The following is a 15915-nucleotide window of genomic DNA, read 5'->3' on the forward strand; positions in this document are numbered from 1 at the left end:
GAAACACTGGACCCATATTATATATATGGGTCCAGTGTTTCAGTTATATCACTATCCTGCTTCAGGGGCCTGTGGTCTGAGTGTATAAACTGTCACTAATCCACGAGAATTGTTTATTTACAATTAAAGCTATTTTCAAACAAGAGCCCGAAAAAGCCTATCAAGTTAGATTTTGAAACTCAAATCAGTCAAGATAATCGGCATTATGGTCTTGGTAAATATAATTGCTTGTCGTTGTTATTATTCGTAAATCTAAATTCGTTTCAGCTACAGAAGGGTTCCATGATTTGATATCTACCCAGCTTTATCCTGGTTAAAGGCATAGTTCTGATGTAACCAATGACAGTCCATTTTACAAGTGTGGCCGTCCAATACAAATACAGTTTACTTAACTCACATTTACGTAAACAATGTGCTTTTTCAAGACCGGTAACTACACATGACATTTTTAAATAGTTGAACTGTGGACTGTAACCCGACTGTTGTTTCCGTTTTTCCAATAGTGAACAAATAGTCATGGCAGAAAACAAGGACGATGTCATATTGGTAGATGACAAAGAGAAGAAGAAACGTGAGGTGAGGTACCACTACCAGTTCGTTACAGAGGGTGCATGCATTTCACCTGTTAACCTTCAAAAAAGAAAGATCAAAACGATTACATTTGTAAGATTACCATAGTTACGATGGAGCATAAGATGGCTGAAAGTTCAAATGTGTTTGTAGTAGTTCATATTTAGCATTAAATTGATAAGTTGAAGGTTTAGATATAGGAAATTGCTATCTATACACATACAGAAAAACTAATTTTGTTATTAACTGATATAGATCTAGGTCTATAAGAGTTCGAGATAAGCTGCGTTTATTTGCGCAGCGTGAGGTTTCAAATGTTAAATTTAACATGGTTAAATCTACAGGTAACCTAGCTCTACATTGAAATCACAGTATATGTTTATCTCCATTCTACCATGACTAAATTAAGCGCGAACTCTTTGGTGTTAACAAATATACTGAGTGAAGTGGCATGGGTTGAGTTCAGTGTCTTGAGTGGGTTATCGATCTGAATTACGGAATCACCGAACAAAATATGGTGCTGTATATACTCAAGCAGTTTGTTTACTCCGTAATACTTCACTCGAACATATGACAGGCATTGACAGCATATAAGCACGGCAACTTGGTAAGCTAACATGAGGTGGCCATCCCTAAAGAAAACAAAGCAAGCTTTGCAAGGCTTTCGCTCTACATCACACGTCACCATTATGACGTCATATTACTCATCGTGACGCAAAAGATATAATGTCACAATCGTATATAGAAAAGCTCCAAAATTCCAAGCTCTCTGTTGTCTCCAAAACGTAAATACATTCCCTTTGTTGATTTCTGTCGTGTTTTTCTGCAGGAAATGTATTGCCACAGATCCTTTGAATATTGTAGTAACCGCATCTGTGCATTTTGTAACCTGTAATTGTAGACATAATCATTTAAATATGCCTACCGACAATGACTGAAAATGGTACTATTCTGTGAATATTTGCTTCCGTGGTGATGCGGCCGTCAAACCAGCTGTTTCTATCAGATGGGGTTTATTGGGATTTAATAGCCTCTGATTGACCAATCAGAATCGAGTAAAGCCCAAATTCAGGGTAGAATTGTGTATATTACAACTGTTAGATAAAATGATTGTGTATCAGCTGAACGCAAAATTCACTTACCGACAGTTACGTTCAGAAAAACTTCTGCGACAAACATACTGATAGATGGCAACTGAAAAGCACATCATGCCTAGTCATTGTTCATGTTGTATCTTAATAAGTCGCTGATTGATGATTAAAGAAATAAACAAATTAACAAAAAATGGCTTCCCTTAGACGGAGCTGAAAGCAGACGCAGACTGGTATACTACTACCGTATTTGACCTAATAAGTGCTCACAGCAATATTTGCTAATATATTGGCTAGTGAACAATCCCAATTAGCACCCCTTCCGATTGATCAATGTACACAAGACTTATTTATTCGCATATAATACGCACTCATGTGTTACATGCACCCTTAATTATGGGCAATTAAATTCTGGAAAAATCTGTCGTACATAAACATTTCAGGCTGTCAGCATAAACCACAAAATTTATCTTTCAACTCTGTTTTTTTCACCAAAATAATATTTGAATAAGAGCCCCCATATTTCTAATTTTGAGAGCGCCCTGGGCACTTATTATGTTGAATAAGGTATTCACATAGTTTTAAATGATTTACAGGGATTATTACTAAACAGGTTTTAAGTTAAATACCCAAATGTCAAGAAACGGGTGGGTAAAAAAATTTGAATACCGTCTAAAACTTGTGGATACCCAATCAAAATCAACTCCCTGGGCAAAATACCTAAATAACCAAAAGCTTATCTATAGCTCTGATATATCATGATATAATGACATATATCCAAGTCTATGACTTTAGCCACTAGTCTGAAGCCCAGGGCTAGTAAAATAATAAGCTAATATAAGTCCATATGATAACACTAAATCCAATTGAAAATGATGCTAGGAGCCATGTTCGGGCTGGTACACAAATGTTTTTGGCACAGACAGATATCGTGATATTTTTGAGTGGATATATATCAATACATGTACTACACTTTCCAACCAATGGCTACTGCAATGGAGTTCAGCCTATTCATCTAACTGGATCTTGGCAGTTTAATTTGAAGAATCAAGCACTTGTCAGAATTCTACTTTTTATACTGACTGCCATGTTGGACCTCCTTGAGCTAGCCCATCTCCGTGGTCTAGTGGTAGAGCATCCGCCCGGAGAGCGGAAGGTCCGGGGTTCGATCCCCGACCGTGTCATACCAAAAGACGTTAAAATATGGTACTTGATGTAACCCTGTCTGGCGCTCGGCATTAAGGGGCTAAAACAAGGACTGGTCGGCTAGGAGTCAGTATACTGTGTCTGAGTGGGGTATTCATGTTAAAATGCGGCATGGTATCTCAGTGAGCTAGCACTATAAATCGGCATCAGTCCGGACTAGTACACACACACTAACACACACACACACACATGCACATCGCTATATTAGTGCAATAATCTTGGAAGCGACGTTAAACCCAATTTCGCCTCACCTCACCCTCTTGAGCTAACAATGAACTGACACAATGACCTTCATTTTTTGTAGTCTCTGTTCGTGTTTGGGAATAACATCGCTGAGATCCCGTGTTTCCGGAAGTCATTCCTTGTGGGTATATCAAGTGGACTTGGAGGTGGCATCGTATATTTCCTTTTGACAAGTTAGTGTTTGTTTTAACTAACAGAGATAACAAGTTGCTGTATCTTTTTGTATGATGACACTGGTGTTTGTGTTGCTTGCTTAAGAACCCAATCTCGTATACATGGCATCTTCAATTACAGAAGTACAAGGTCTTACAGGTTTGGGCTGGTACAAGTCTAAATTTACTAGCCGGGTACCCGGCCCCCTATTACCCGACCCTATCCGAGTACCAGCTGTTGGTCTCAAGAGTTTGGTATAAAATATATGTTTGGAAATTGTTTTATCGAAGCCCTAGCAAAACCTATTTAGATAAATTTATAAAGGGATCAGACCATGCATACACTGAAGTTGACTAAACCTTTATCTTTGCTCAAACATGTAAAAGTCAGAAAGTATGCGTGCATAGTCAGAAATAAATGCAAATTTAGCGACTTGTAGTGTAACCATGAGTTTTATTGTTATCGTCATAAAACATTATATCATGTGACTAACCATGAGTGGACCCACCCTACCTGAGTACCGAAATTACCCGTCCCAGCCCTAATACAGGCGCCGAACTCGGCAATATTCCAGCTATCTGACGACGGTCTGTCAATAATTGAGTCTGGACCAGACAATCCAGTGATTGATATCATGAGCATCCTCTCTGCGTGAAGATGTGAAGACACCTCAATAGGAGGTCATATCAGGTGAACTGATCATTAATCAGCTTTCGAAAGCAATTCAACTTTTTTCTTCACCACCTTGAAATTTTGATTCTAATAAAAGAAGACCTACAAATTCCTTTGAAGTAATTCCTTTTTTGATGTAGATGCCATGGTGCTCAGGAATGACAGGATGAACATTTCCTCCACAATATAATGGTGCTGTCTGTACCATTTACAGTTAAAATGGACGATTAACTTGGGTTTTCAAGATACAAAAATCAGATATACTGATGTGAATTTTTTGCTCATTCTTATCAAGAATTTAGAAACTCAACACTGATTGGCTGTTTAGAAAGTTCAACTCCTGCAATCTACTTTTCTGATCATATTGGTATATTCATGTTTCAAACATTCTTGACATTTTGATTTACAGGCAATACCAGGAGAGCACCACACGTAGCTTTCGGATCCTATTTCCTAGCAACCCTCGCAACATGGTGAGAGTCTTGTCACATTGTCATGCCTTAAATATTATTTGAAAATATTATAAGTTCTGGTATTGTGAGTTTCACTGTTTCAAAAATCTTGTTTATGGTTCCCTTGTTTGGTTTTATAAAGCAGGTATTGATTTAAACACATTAATTGAAAACGGCAGTGCTCTAAGCAATGCTAAGGGTATTCATTTTCTTATCGCACATCTCTCCTGATCTGTGCTCCCATAACTGCAGGCCCTTTGGGGATTCTGTTTCAGAATTGGTCCTCAGCTCCGCATGCTTATAAAAAGCCTACACAAACAAATAAAGAAATGTATGTCCGAGTCCCCTGTAGGGAATCCAGCCCGTGAAGGTGCGGGGTAGAACAGGTCTTCAGCAACCAATGCTTACCGTACGAGGCGACTATGCTTGTCATAAGAGGCGACTGACAGGATCGGGTGGTTAGACTCGCTGACTGGGTTGATGCATGTCATCGTATCCCAATTATGTGAATCAGTGCTCATGATATCAATCACTGGATTATCTGGTCTTGATTATTTACAGACTGCCGTCGTATAGCTGGAATATTGCCGAGTGCAGCGTTAAACAAGAAACAAACAAACAAACAATGCTGGGAATCCAAACCCCGGCCTGATCAGAGGTTGGACGTCATGTCCAGAGGTTAACCCCTTCAGCAAGCCGTGGGGTGACACAATGTCTAGCTACTCCCAACTGTCATTATTACATGTATTTCCAGGGCACACTGCAGATACAATTGGTCCGCCAATCGATTCAAACAGCGACAGCTGCAGAAAGGGCTTGAGATGAAAGTTATGTACGAGGGAACTGAAATTGAGAGGCAAATGCTGACAAATTCTGACAGTAAGGAAGTATGACAAAGGCAGATAAAGTGTTATTAATAGATATGTGGAAGACTGTGAATGTATTCCGAACATTACACATCGTGGAGGAACTGCCTGCAGGTTACGAGAGCAGTACACCAGCATCTCAACACTGTCCATCTCTACCCATACACTGAATGTCACAGAATTATACAGATTTGGGGTCTAACCCAAATGATTCAACCGGAATTTGATGCCCAAAACCTGATATGGAATTGATTGTCATATTAATCATGTTAATTATTAGTATTTTGGTTCTTGAAGGTGAGAAGTACATTTATGTTTTACCGTGCACAAAATATTACATTTTATACACATAAAAATTGAAAATAGATGCAAAATAATATGGACTGCAATTTCCATTGGATATGAAAAATTAATGGCCGTTTGAAATATTAATTATGAATTTGGTCTTAATCTAATGTGGTTAACAAATGTGTCCATGTTATCAACAGGAACATATATAAGAGCTATTTGTCCTGTCTCAAACTTGATACATGTGCATTGGAAGAATGTTCGGCATCCTCGAATTCTGACATTATCATTTTCTAATCATGTGGAGATTGTCACATTGTTAATATGGAGATTGTTAATATATATGTGAATGAATTGCATTATATAAATAATAGTGAATATTAGTATTGATGTCAACATACTACATGGTGCATTGTGATGAAACTGAATAAAAAGATATTCTGTTGGTACTTTTGATATGATATTTGCCAAGTACCGGGGTAATAGCTTTTTTTCAAAAGTATGAACATTAGAGAATTTGTATTGGATGTATGACAAGGTCTCCTCACGGGTCGGGGTCAGAGAACATTACTATTGTTTAACGATTTCATAACACGTTTACCGCTCTGTCCATTGTGATAGGTGAGGGTCTCTCTCTCTCTCTCGAGCGGCAAGCGGGATGAAACTTGTATGTAACCAAATAAACAATTGTCCATCAACTTGGGAAAGGACCTCCATACAAAAACAAGCATTCAAAAACCTATTGCCGCCATGACCATAACACGATATGCGCAGTAAAGCAGTGCACATGGAAAGGGAAGTAACTGCATGGTACATTGGATCGGATTGTTTTTAAGTATTAGGATTTAAATATTTTTGGGGGGGGAAGGGAATACAAAAGAAACATGCGGCAGACTTTATGATGTGTGGTGCCTGAGAACCAAGACTATAATTTTTTTAAGCCTAAATTTAAAAAACAAATTTACTCGGATATTTATCCTGTGTTATTTTTTAAGGGGGGAGGGGGGCAATTTTGCAATGGGAATTACTTTTCCTGATCAGTTTCCTGAGAATCATATGGCAAGAATGTTGACAGGTATCTGTGAACAGCTTCATAATGTTCTGTATCATTAATATTTTGTGCAATGATTTCAGGGTAGAAGCCACCTAGCACAGACAGCTGGAGGTGAGGTCAAATGGGGTTTAACGTCGCCTCCAAGATTATTGCACTTATATAGCGACGTGCATGTACGTGTGTTTGTTTGTGTGGCTGCTTGTACTAGTCCGGACTGATGCCGATTTATAGTGCTAGCTCACTGAGATACCATGCCGCAGTTTAACATGAATACCCCACTCAGACACAGTATACTGACTCCGAGCCGACCAGTCCTTGTTTTAGCCCCTTAATGCCGAGCACCAGACAGGGTAACAACAAGTACCATCTTTCAACGTCTTTTGGTATGACGCGGTTGGGGATCGAACCCCAGACCTTCCGCTCTCCGGGCGGAGGCTCTACCACTAGACCATGGAGGCGGTTACAGACAACTGGAGCTTTGTTTGAGCAGGGCAGTCTGTAATCTGTGGCTGTTATTAGTGTTTACCTACTAATGTGTGTGCTTGTGGTTGGAATCGGATAGTCTAGTCCATATGTTTCCAACAGCCAGAGACTACCAGTCAGGGCTAGAAATTGGTGTGCGTGAAATAAATCAGTTGTATATTTTGTTGAAATAATAAACAAGTCTCAGTCATGTATTATTTGTTTATTTTCATGTCATATTGCAGATTTTACCCCTCACTCAAACACATGCACAAAGATTCACACACTTACTCACATAGGTAAATGTTGCAGGGAAACAAATATCCATTCACATACACAACATAGGAAGCTATGTTTACCTCCAGACTTCTCATCTGAAAGAAACAGTGAGATGGGTCAAAAGTCACTGTGAACACGTCTTCCCGAGGCAAGAGAGTTAACTGACTTAAAAAGTCCAGTGTCCACCCTCGCTGAACTAGGCTGGAATTCCTGGGTGACGATCGTAGCACACTAGTGGCTATTACCAGTTATGTCCCTTCTAAACCTCTCCTATGGACCAATCAAATTCCACCTCTCGTATCACTTGCGTTTGCTTCACACAAAATGGTGGCGCCCAGTCAGAACGATCTGATCGATAATCAAGTTCTATATCTTGATAAAACGGGTCTTACATCGCGAAATGCATCAAATCACGTGAGCACATTCATTAAAAACATGAAAAGATTTGGAAAATATCTGCTGACGAGTTGGCGGTGACCATGCTTCGCATATCCTGCAATCGACCGAAATCTGCACGACAGTTTCCGAACCGGATTTCGATACTGGTGCGCGATTTTGATTGCATGCATAGACTCGTTAGTCCAGCCAAAATGTAACTCCATAATACCAGCCTAGTTCGGCAAGGGTGGAAACTGGACTTTTATAGTCAGTTTACTCTCTTGCCTCGGGAAGATGCTGAGAACAGTATTTCAGTTATATGATGACCTGTCAGAGAATTCAGGGAACTAGTGAAGAAATCCTAAATCTATTTTGGACATTTACCATTGCAATCATCGGCTCGACAGTCCAACGACCAGACTCCTAATCAGGGCACATCTTGATCAAAACCCTGAACCAGCAGAGCCTGGCATCAAGGGAGGCAACTCTGCACAGCGAGACCACCCACAGGGCCAACCATGCATGCTCTATGATGTACAGTAAACGTAGACAGGTGTCGTGACTTGTCAATGTGAACCACCTAACATTCATTCAATGTAACATTAGCAAATCTGAAAGAAGTGTTCGTAGATTGCGTCCTTCTAAGATTGGTGCTGCTTTTTAGTATTTCTCTTCCAGAATTGAACCCATGAATCCCTGATAACTCGAGTGCAGAGGAAATTGGGTCATTCGACAGATCACGTCCGACTGCATCATGTAAAACACTCTGCCCCTTTATATCAGACACCAGACATAACGTTGTGACAAGGACTTCATGTCACTCATCATGAGCTTCTGCTGTGTCACCAGGGCAGTTGGATGCCAGGTCGGCAGCATCTGTAACATTGTATTAAAAATAATGTTCATTCTGAAATTTGGAATTTATTAAAGTTTCATGAAATGCTTTGAAGCTGATTTGAGTGGATTAGGGCAAGCACAAAACAGGTTCTTTGTGAGCCATGAAAGACTAGAGACCCTTGTCTTTGTAAACAGTACTATGACAAGTCATTTGTTTTTTGTTCTTCACAAAATCTGAGTGTTAAGAGTCACACATGCTCATAAACCTACTCTCCATTTGTCTCTGGATGCAAAACATGTTCCTTGGAGATGAGAATCAAGGAGTCAACGTAGTGACAGGGAGGCAAAATCAACCTACCAACATATCTAGTTCCACACCAGACACAGTATTTATAGGTCTTCCTGAGGTACAATGTTAAAATCTCCAACATCTCTGCAGCCTGAAAAAGAAAAACAAATTCACATTTTATCACCTATTGAAGCACTAAAACCTTCATTAAGTGTATCAATACAGTGCAAACTCCTGATATCCTTAAACCCCGCATTCCAGGCATTACTGATTTAAAGTGTTTACTGACAAGAAGTAAGAGGGGTATAATCTTACTTATAAACCTCCAGTGATATCCTATTGTTCTCCAGATGGGTTAAATCTCATAAACAGGGATGTTATGATAGCCCAGGGATTTTATTAACACAACTTCCGTTTAGATTGTAACATGACTGTTTCTCGCTAGAAATTTATTTTGCATTTAACACAATGTAGTGAAATGTAAAATCAAATGACAAATCTTTTCTTTTTATCATATAATGGGCAGGTTTCTCGGCAGGATAAAGCCAACGGATAAAAACGATATCCGTTGGGGTCATATGCGGATAGAGATGCAAATATCAAAGGTCAAGTAGGACTACTTTCACTGTTTATAAACAAACATGGCGTCGTCCTCGTCATTCGGCGATAGATTCAAAATTAACCATCGGGAATCTGGATAAACAACAGGGATAATTGCTACCATTATCAAAAGAACAGTCTAATATACTGAAAATCAGTGTCTAACTGTGACGTAGCTAAGGCATTTTATAAGTTTTGGCTACTTTGGAGGTATAAATTTCGAAACAATTTTGCGAGGGCGCGAGGCCTAGCCAAGCGGGATCAGTAGCAATATCTGTGCTTGTAGACATCTGCGACTTGAAACCTTCTCCACAAATTAAAATAGTTGGATTTGGCCGAAATATGTTTGAATTGTTACCTTGTTTGGTTTTGTCGCTGTGTGTACATCTGACTACACTTCTTAACCTTATGACAGGACAGACCAACTGTCAACAACGTCTGACCGTGCCCGTGACGTCTCATAGACTAGGGTTAGAGTAGCTTCCCTTTGACAAAGGGCAGTTACTCTAGCGGACAGACCGATGGATTGCCGCGAAAGGCAATTAAAAACAACTGTTGTTTTGCGTATATGTTGCTTCGCCACTGTATAAGAAAGAGATTTCAGTTAGAACTATATTGGCTACTGTCACTGTCCGACTGACACATCACTTACCCTGTGACGTAATAAATATTAATGCGCGCATTCCAGGAAAACTCGCAATGTTTCGGTAATGTTTGTGAGAGAGGGATAGCGATTTTAAAGCACAGAATTAAAGCATGACATTATATGATAAAGAGGTTATCACGCTTGTGTGTTTGGGGATGGTAAATATCCTGTATTAGGAATAAACACTATGTATTTAGCTCGCCAAGGCTCGCTAAATACAATGTTTATTCCTAATGCAGGATATTTACCATCCCCAAACACACTCGCGTGGTAACCTCTATATATTCCCATGGATCGAACACGCAACCTTCGTATCTGTAGCCCAGTGAGTGTACCACTAGGCTACAGTGGTGCTGATACATCACAAGTACCATACGCAAGCAACAGATATTTTACGCCCCTTTCCTAAGGTTCATTGAAAGTATGTTGAAAACATAAAAATGTTGATAAATGTTGTTTTAAGTGTCTTTTTTCAGTTTATAAGTTAGATAAATCACTTCCCCTCAGGTTTTTATATTTAAAACCCATATCATTTGGATATCCCGCAGATGCAGGTTTTAAATATCATAAAAAAACCTCGGATGTGCTTTATCCTACACATAATCCTGGTGTACTGGTACTCAAGTATGGCTCACACAACTGGACAATGTAACTGCATGACACAGACTGCCACAGCAGTCCACCGATAAGTGGGGACTCTCTGTTCTTGTAATAAGGGAAGTTAATTGATACATCAGTGACATTAACTTTATAATTCTGCAAATGAATCAAACAGTCTGCTTACAGTATACAACTCCATTTTTTCTTCTTCTTCTTCTTCCTCTTCTTCCTCCTCTTCCTTATCGTCATCATCCAGGACCGAGTCGTAGCCTCCAGACATGTCTGATAACCCTTGGTTCAATCTGTCATTCTCGGCTTTTAATTTCTTGTTTTTGGGATGGAATTCTGCTGGCCAAAAGAAATACTCTGATGGCTGGGTAAGACCCTGAAACAAGCAGCAGGATACTTAGTGACAAGTCATGTTTCCTATCCTGCATACACAAACATACAGACAAATCACATTTACTTCACAGTTTTACTGAAAGGCAACTAGGCTTGTCGTAAGAGGCGACTAACGGGATCGGGAGGTCAGGCTTGCTGATTTGGTTGATGCATGTCATTGTATCCCAATTGCGTGGATCGATGCTCATGATGTCAATCACTGGATTGTCTGGTCCAGACTCGATATTTACAGACCGCTGTCATATAGCTGGAATATTGCTGAGTGCGGCTTTAAACATCAAACCAATCAACCAACCACTTGCACAAAACGAACTTAGGGCTAAGATGATTGTAACTCCCATATTTTAACATAGGCTTACGATAGTCATAGCGCTAAGGTCGCTTTGTGCAAGTGAGCCTTGAAGTGGCTCTTTCCCTAAACACTTTATACACTTATTTCGGTAACTTACTGCTTCAGCATCAAGTTGTTCGCAGACTTTCTGACTTTTTCTGAGATCCCCTTCAGCTCTTTTGTCTGCAAAGCGACCTCCCATCCTCTGGACAAACTCTGTCCGCTGCCTGCTGTCCATCCTCTGTCTTTTGGCAGACATGTTGGCTCGCATCAGCCTCTGCTCTTCCTGCTTCCTCTTCTGATGAGCTTCTTGACCCAGGCCACCACGGCCCAGCTTCAGCTGGATGGGCACAGGCTCTTTCCTACCGGAACCTGGCAAAACAGAAAAATACCATATACAGTTAACTACTCTTGTATGCAACATCAGACAATTTTTTCCCCATTATTTTTAAAAATTCCGTTTCATATCTCAACGTTATTTACAACATCATGATTCGCTTTATTGTTTTTCCAGTCTGTACCAGACAAACCAGTGAATGAGCATCGGTGTACGCAACTGCAATACGATGGCATGTATCAAACCAATTCTACGAGTCTGACCACCGAATCTTGTTAGTCATCTCCTATTAACTGTCAGTATGATCTGTGTACAGAAACTTGGGTTATCTTAACTTTTCAGACTTAAATACTTAAGGGCATACTTAATCATTAATGCTTGACAAAAATAACGCCCCCAAATAGCTTTTGGGAATCTGATTACGGAACGTGTGATTTCAGCACTTTCACTTGGAAATCGAAATACTTTCTTCGAAATATTATGATAATTTTTTTCTCCAGAATTGCCTTAATGTGTCCAGGAAAATTGATATCCGCAACAAAATTGCAATCACATTTAACACGTTACTTGCTCTTCAACACACAAAACAAAGGCAGCTGTGCTTGCCATAAAAGGCGACTGTGCTTGTTGTAAGAGGCGACTAATGGGATCGGGTGGTCAGGCTTGCTGACTTGGTTGATGCATGTCATCATATCCCAATTGCATGGATCGATGCTCATGATGTCAATCACTGGATTGTATGGTCCATACTCGATTATTTACAGACCGCTGTCATATAGCTGGAATATTGCTGAGTGTGGCGTTAAACAACAAACAAACAAAATTGTTTAAGTATTATGATATCCAAATACTTATCTGCTTGTATATCATGTGCAACAAAGATATATATTTGGTTTTCAGGAATCATATTTGACGAGCATATACTCAAGTGCCAATCTTGTACAGCACAATCATTCCCTCTGTGTAAACAAGGAGAAAAACATATCTACATTGCCGATGTCTTCGGCAATCTAAAGTGTCAAAGCCAAATACCAGTACTACCTGCTTTGCCAATCGCCATGCCAGGTTTGTATCCCATCTTCTGCAGCAAAGCAAAGCCCTTGTTGTCACTGCCGATGGTCGCCTTCATACCCTCTTCTCTCTTCTCCTTCTCAAGGGTTGCACGGGGCTTGTACATCTGTCTATGCTTATTGTTCAACTCCTTCTTCTTTTTGTCTCTCTCAAACTTCTTGGCAGCTCGTTCTGGCATCAGCCCAGGTCTTGTGTCGCTGCTTCAAAGAAAGAAATTGATCGGGGTTTTATTTTTTATGTATGTCTGGTCTGTGTTAAGTGAGTGAGTGAGTTGGGTTTAACACTGCTTTTAACAGTATTCCAGTTATATCACAGCGTGTCAGCTTAATGTCGGAGGAAAGCCCAAAGTAATGCAGGTCTCAGACATTTACCACTTCAGTGAAACCCACGAGCACGGGTATGGTGCTGACAAACCTAGAAACATAATCGGGGCGAACCGGGATTGGAACCCACAATTATAGGTTTCTGGCGTGCCCAAGGGACGCAACTCTGCACAGCGAATACGACGACCGGACCACCCGTGCCACCCTTTAAAGGAAGAAATTGATCTGGGTTTTATTTTTTTTGTATGTCAGCTGGTCTGTGTTAAGCATATTTAACATTTCTAAGATTGTTTTTCATAAAATCCTTCAAGATCTTTGTTCTTTAATCTTAATAGCCAATGTGAACGTGAACGTGAACGTGAGCAGATCTACTAACCCCACATGAGCCCGTATACCGTCAGTATAAATCCAAGATGGTTGATATGAGCCTCGCCCGATATTTTTCTGCTAACCTAATATGACACTGTATACCAGGGTTAGAACTCAACTCAAAATATTCACTAGCCCCGGTAAAGATAAAATGAGTTTGTAATGTTAAAACAATGGGGAAATTTCGAAATTTGTACTAGCCCGAATGAATTTGTACTAGCCTCGGGCTAGCGGGCTAGTGTTAATTTCTAACCCTGTATACGGCAACTAAAGACACCATAACTATTAATATGTTCCTTTATACTGCATAAACATCAATCTTAGAGGGAAATCACTCACCATTTTAATCATGTTAATAGTATTTTACTTTTATCAATTCCTATACTAACCCTATTTATCTATAAGAAAACATCATAATAACTATATGCTAATAGTTATTTTCTTAGCACACCAACATTTACATCTTGTACATACTTTTCTCAGTTTCTAACATGCAGCGACATTCAAAGATAAATGGATTACATCATATAGTGCTATTACATCATCAAAAACAAGAAGGATATAATGAATCATAGTTATAACATATTGATGACCTATTCTCATTTGCTTTTTGGAATTAATGCCCTTTGTTTTCAATATATAATGCTTATCTTTGCCATATTGACCTATTGTCTATGTTTTTCTGCTTCACCACTTCAGAAGAGTATTAGATTGACTTTCTTTGTGTTGTTAGAGGGAGTGAGTGAGTTGGGTTTAACGCCGCTTTTAACATTATTCCAGTTATATCACGGCGTGTCAGTTTTATGTGGGAGGAAAGCCTGAAGTGATGCAGGTCTAAGACGTTTACCACTTCGGTGAAACCCACGAGCATGGGTATGGTGCTGACAAACCTAGAAACATAAGTCGGGCGAACCGGGATTCGAACCCACAATCATAGGTTTCTGGCGTGCCCAAGGGACGCAACTCTGCACAGCGAATCGCGGCGCCTTAGACGACTGGGCCAGCCGTGCCCCCCTTGTGTTGTTAGAACACTGCCACAAATGGCAGTTGAACGTACCATCAGACTTCCTTATTATCATGCTTAGAATAGATGTTCATGCACTATAAAAGGGCTACGTCTTGTCTGAAATGCACTAGTGCTGTGGAATAAACATTGGGACAGGTACAAAACAAAGGCTTATTTGTAACAAACTCCACCCAATAACGCTCTATTTCATGATATGACATGAGATGACAGACTATAGCCATTGGGATTAATCACAGGACCATGTAACTAATATTTAATAACAAACAAACTCGCAGACGAGGCCGAAGACCGAGTAATATCGATATGTATTATTCAATGTAATTGTATGCACAGGACTAGTAACTAATAATAATAACAAACAAACTCGCAGACAAGTTTTTAGCGAATTATTATTTGGGAAATGGTCCTGTGCTGTATGATAATCCGATTTATGGTACCAAGATGTTATTATTCACAAAGTAAACATACCATTGTTTAAGAAATGCATCTGACATGTAATCGTCTTCGTCATCATCTACATTTGACATCTTTTAGAGTGGTTAACTTGAACGAGCAATCCCAAATCACAGTTTTGTGTGCTGTAAAATATTCCAACCAAAATCGAACCAAAATGTTTACATGATGAGTTATGTCCCTTGAATTCTAAGGGGAGTAATAAATCACAAATGGCAAAATCATACCACTAATAAATGTATTCATGGTCTCCACTGGTTAACAAGCTGTCGCTGTTCCGTCCCTGGGATCTCTTTAGGCACCGCAATTCGCTGTACATAGTTGCATCGTTAATCTGGGTTTCGATTATTAGATCACCGGACAGCCTTATTTTTGCATTACGACCATGTTGTTTGAAGATCCGCGGTAGAATAGGTCTTCGGCAACCCATACTTGTCGTAAAATGCGACTACGCTAGTCGTAAGAGGCGACTAACGGGATCGTGTGGTCAGGCTCGCTGGCTTGGTTGATGCATGTCATCGATCCCAATTGAGTGGATCGATGCTCATGCTGTCAATCACTGTTTTGTCTGGCCCAGACTCGATTATTTACAGACCGCCGTCATATTGCTGGAATATTGCTGAGCGTGGCGTTAAACAAGAACATAACAAAACACTGATCGTAATCAACTGGATTGAACACAACATATGGATACCCCTGGCACCACTATTTTACGTGTATGGTCAAATCAACTCCGATTAAATCGGATAAAAGTAAATAGCGTAAATGTGTTGGAACTTTGCTTCAGCCTGTTATCCCGTCCATAGCCGTTGTCTTCGTGTAGATAGCACAGTATGATGTAATGAGTCTAAGGTCACTTGATCAGAGGTGAGTTTACAAGTACTTTAACCAAAAGAACTTTACCGGTGGCGAAGAT

General features: G+C 39.8%; 2 protein-coding genes across 2 annotated transcripts; one reads left to right on the forward strand and one right to left on the reverse strand.

Moving 5' to 3' along the window:
• Nucleotides 1-375: 375 nt before the first annotated feature.
• On the forward strand, nucleotides 376-5603 carry LOC124151129 (cytochrome c oxidase assembly protein COX20, mitochondrial-like). Its single transcript, XM_046523466.2, has 4 exons — nucleotides 376-576; nucleotides 3172-3283; nucleotides 4345-4408; nucleotides 5142-5603. The coding sequence occupies exons 1-4, from the start codon at nucleotides 517-519 to the stop codon at nucleotides 5278-5280; spliced, it is 375 nt and encodes a 124-aa protein (XP_046379422.2). The 5' UTR covers nucleotides 376-516; the 3' UTR covers nucleotides 5281-5603.
• Nucleotides 5604-7713: 2110 nt separating this feature from the next.
• LOC124151128 (G patch domain-containing protein 11-like) lies at nucleotides 7714-15189 on the reverse strand. Its single transcript, XM_046523465.2, has 6 exons — nucleotides 15015-15189; nucleotides 12798-13027; nucleotides 11538-11791; nucleotides 10871-11071; nucleotides 8910-8991; nucleotides 7714-8590 (listed from the first exon to the last, which is right to left on the reverse strand). Exons 1-6 carry the CDS (start codon nucleotides 15071-15073, stop codon nucleotides 8532-8534), a joined length of 885 nt encoding a protein of 294 aa, XP_046379421.2. The 5' UTR covers nucleotides 15074-15189; the 3' UTR covers nucleotides 7714-8531.
• Between the last annotated feature and the right edge of the window lie 726 nt (nucleotides 15190-15915).

Source organism: Haliotis rufescens, unplaced genomic scaffold, assembly GCF_023055435.1.
Source record: "Haliotis rufescens isolate VD_foot unplaced genomic scaffold, xgHalRufe1.0.p SCAF_3, whole genome shotgun sequence".
Lineage (NCBI taxonomy): Eukaryota > Metazoa > Mollusca > Gastropoda > Lepetellida > Haliotidae > Haliotis > Haliotis rufescens.

Excerpts from the sequence above, each read along its gene's own strand:
- LOC124151128 (XM_046523465.2), bottom strand. The coding sequence starts at position 15,073 with ATGTCAAATGTAGATGATGACGAAGACGATTACATGTCAGATGCATTT. Across the intron at positions 11,072-11,537 it reads AACAACTTGATGCTGAAGCA|GGTCTTACCCAGCCATCAGA; the intron begins GTAAGTTACCGA and ends TGCTTGTTTCAG. Across the intron at positions 8,992-10,870 it reads AAAAAATGGAGTTGTATACT|GCTGCAGAGATGTTGGAGAT; the intron begins GTAAGCAGACTG and ends TTTCTTTTTCAG.
- LOC124151129 (XM_046523466.2), top strand. The coding sequence starts at position 517 with ATGGCAGAAAACAAGGACGATGTCATATTGGTAGATGACAAAGAGAAG. Across the intron at positions 577-3,171 it reads AAGAGAAGAAGAAACGTGAG|TCTCTGTTCGTGTTTGGGAA; the intron begins GTGAGGTACCAC and ends CATTTTTTGTAG. Across the intron at positions 3,284-4,344 it reads CGTATATTTCCTTTTGACAA|GCAATACCAGGAGAGCACCA; the intron begins GTTAGTGTTTGT and ends TTTGATTTACAG.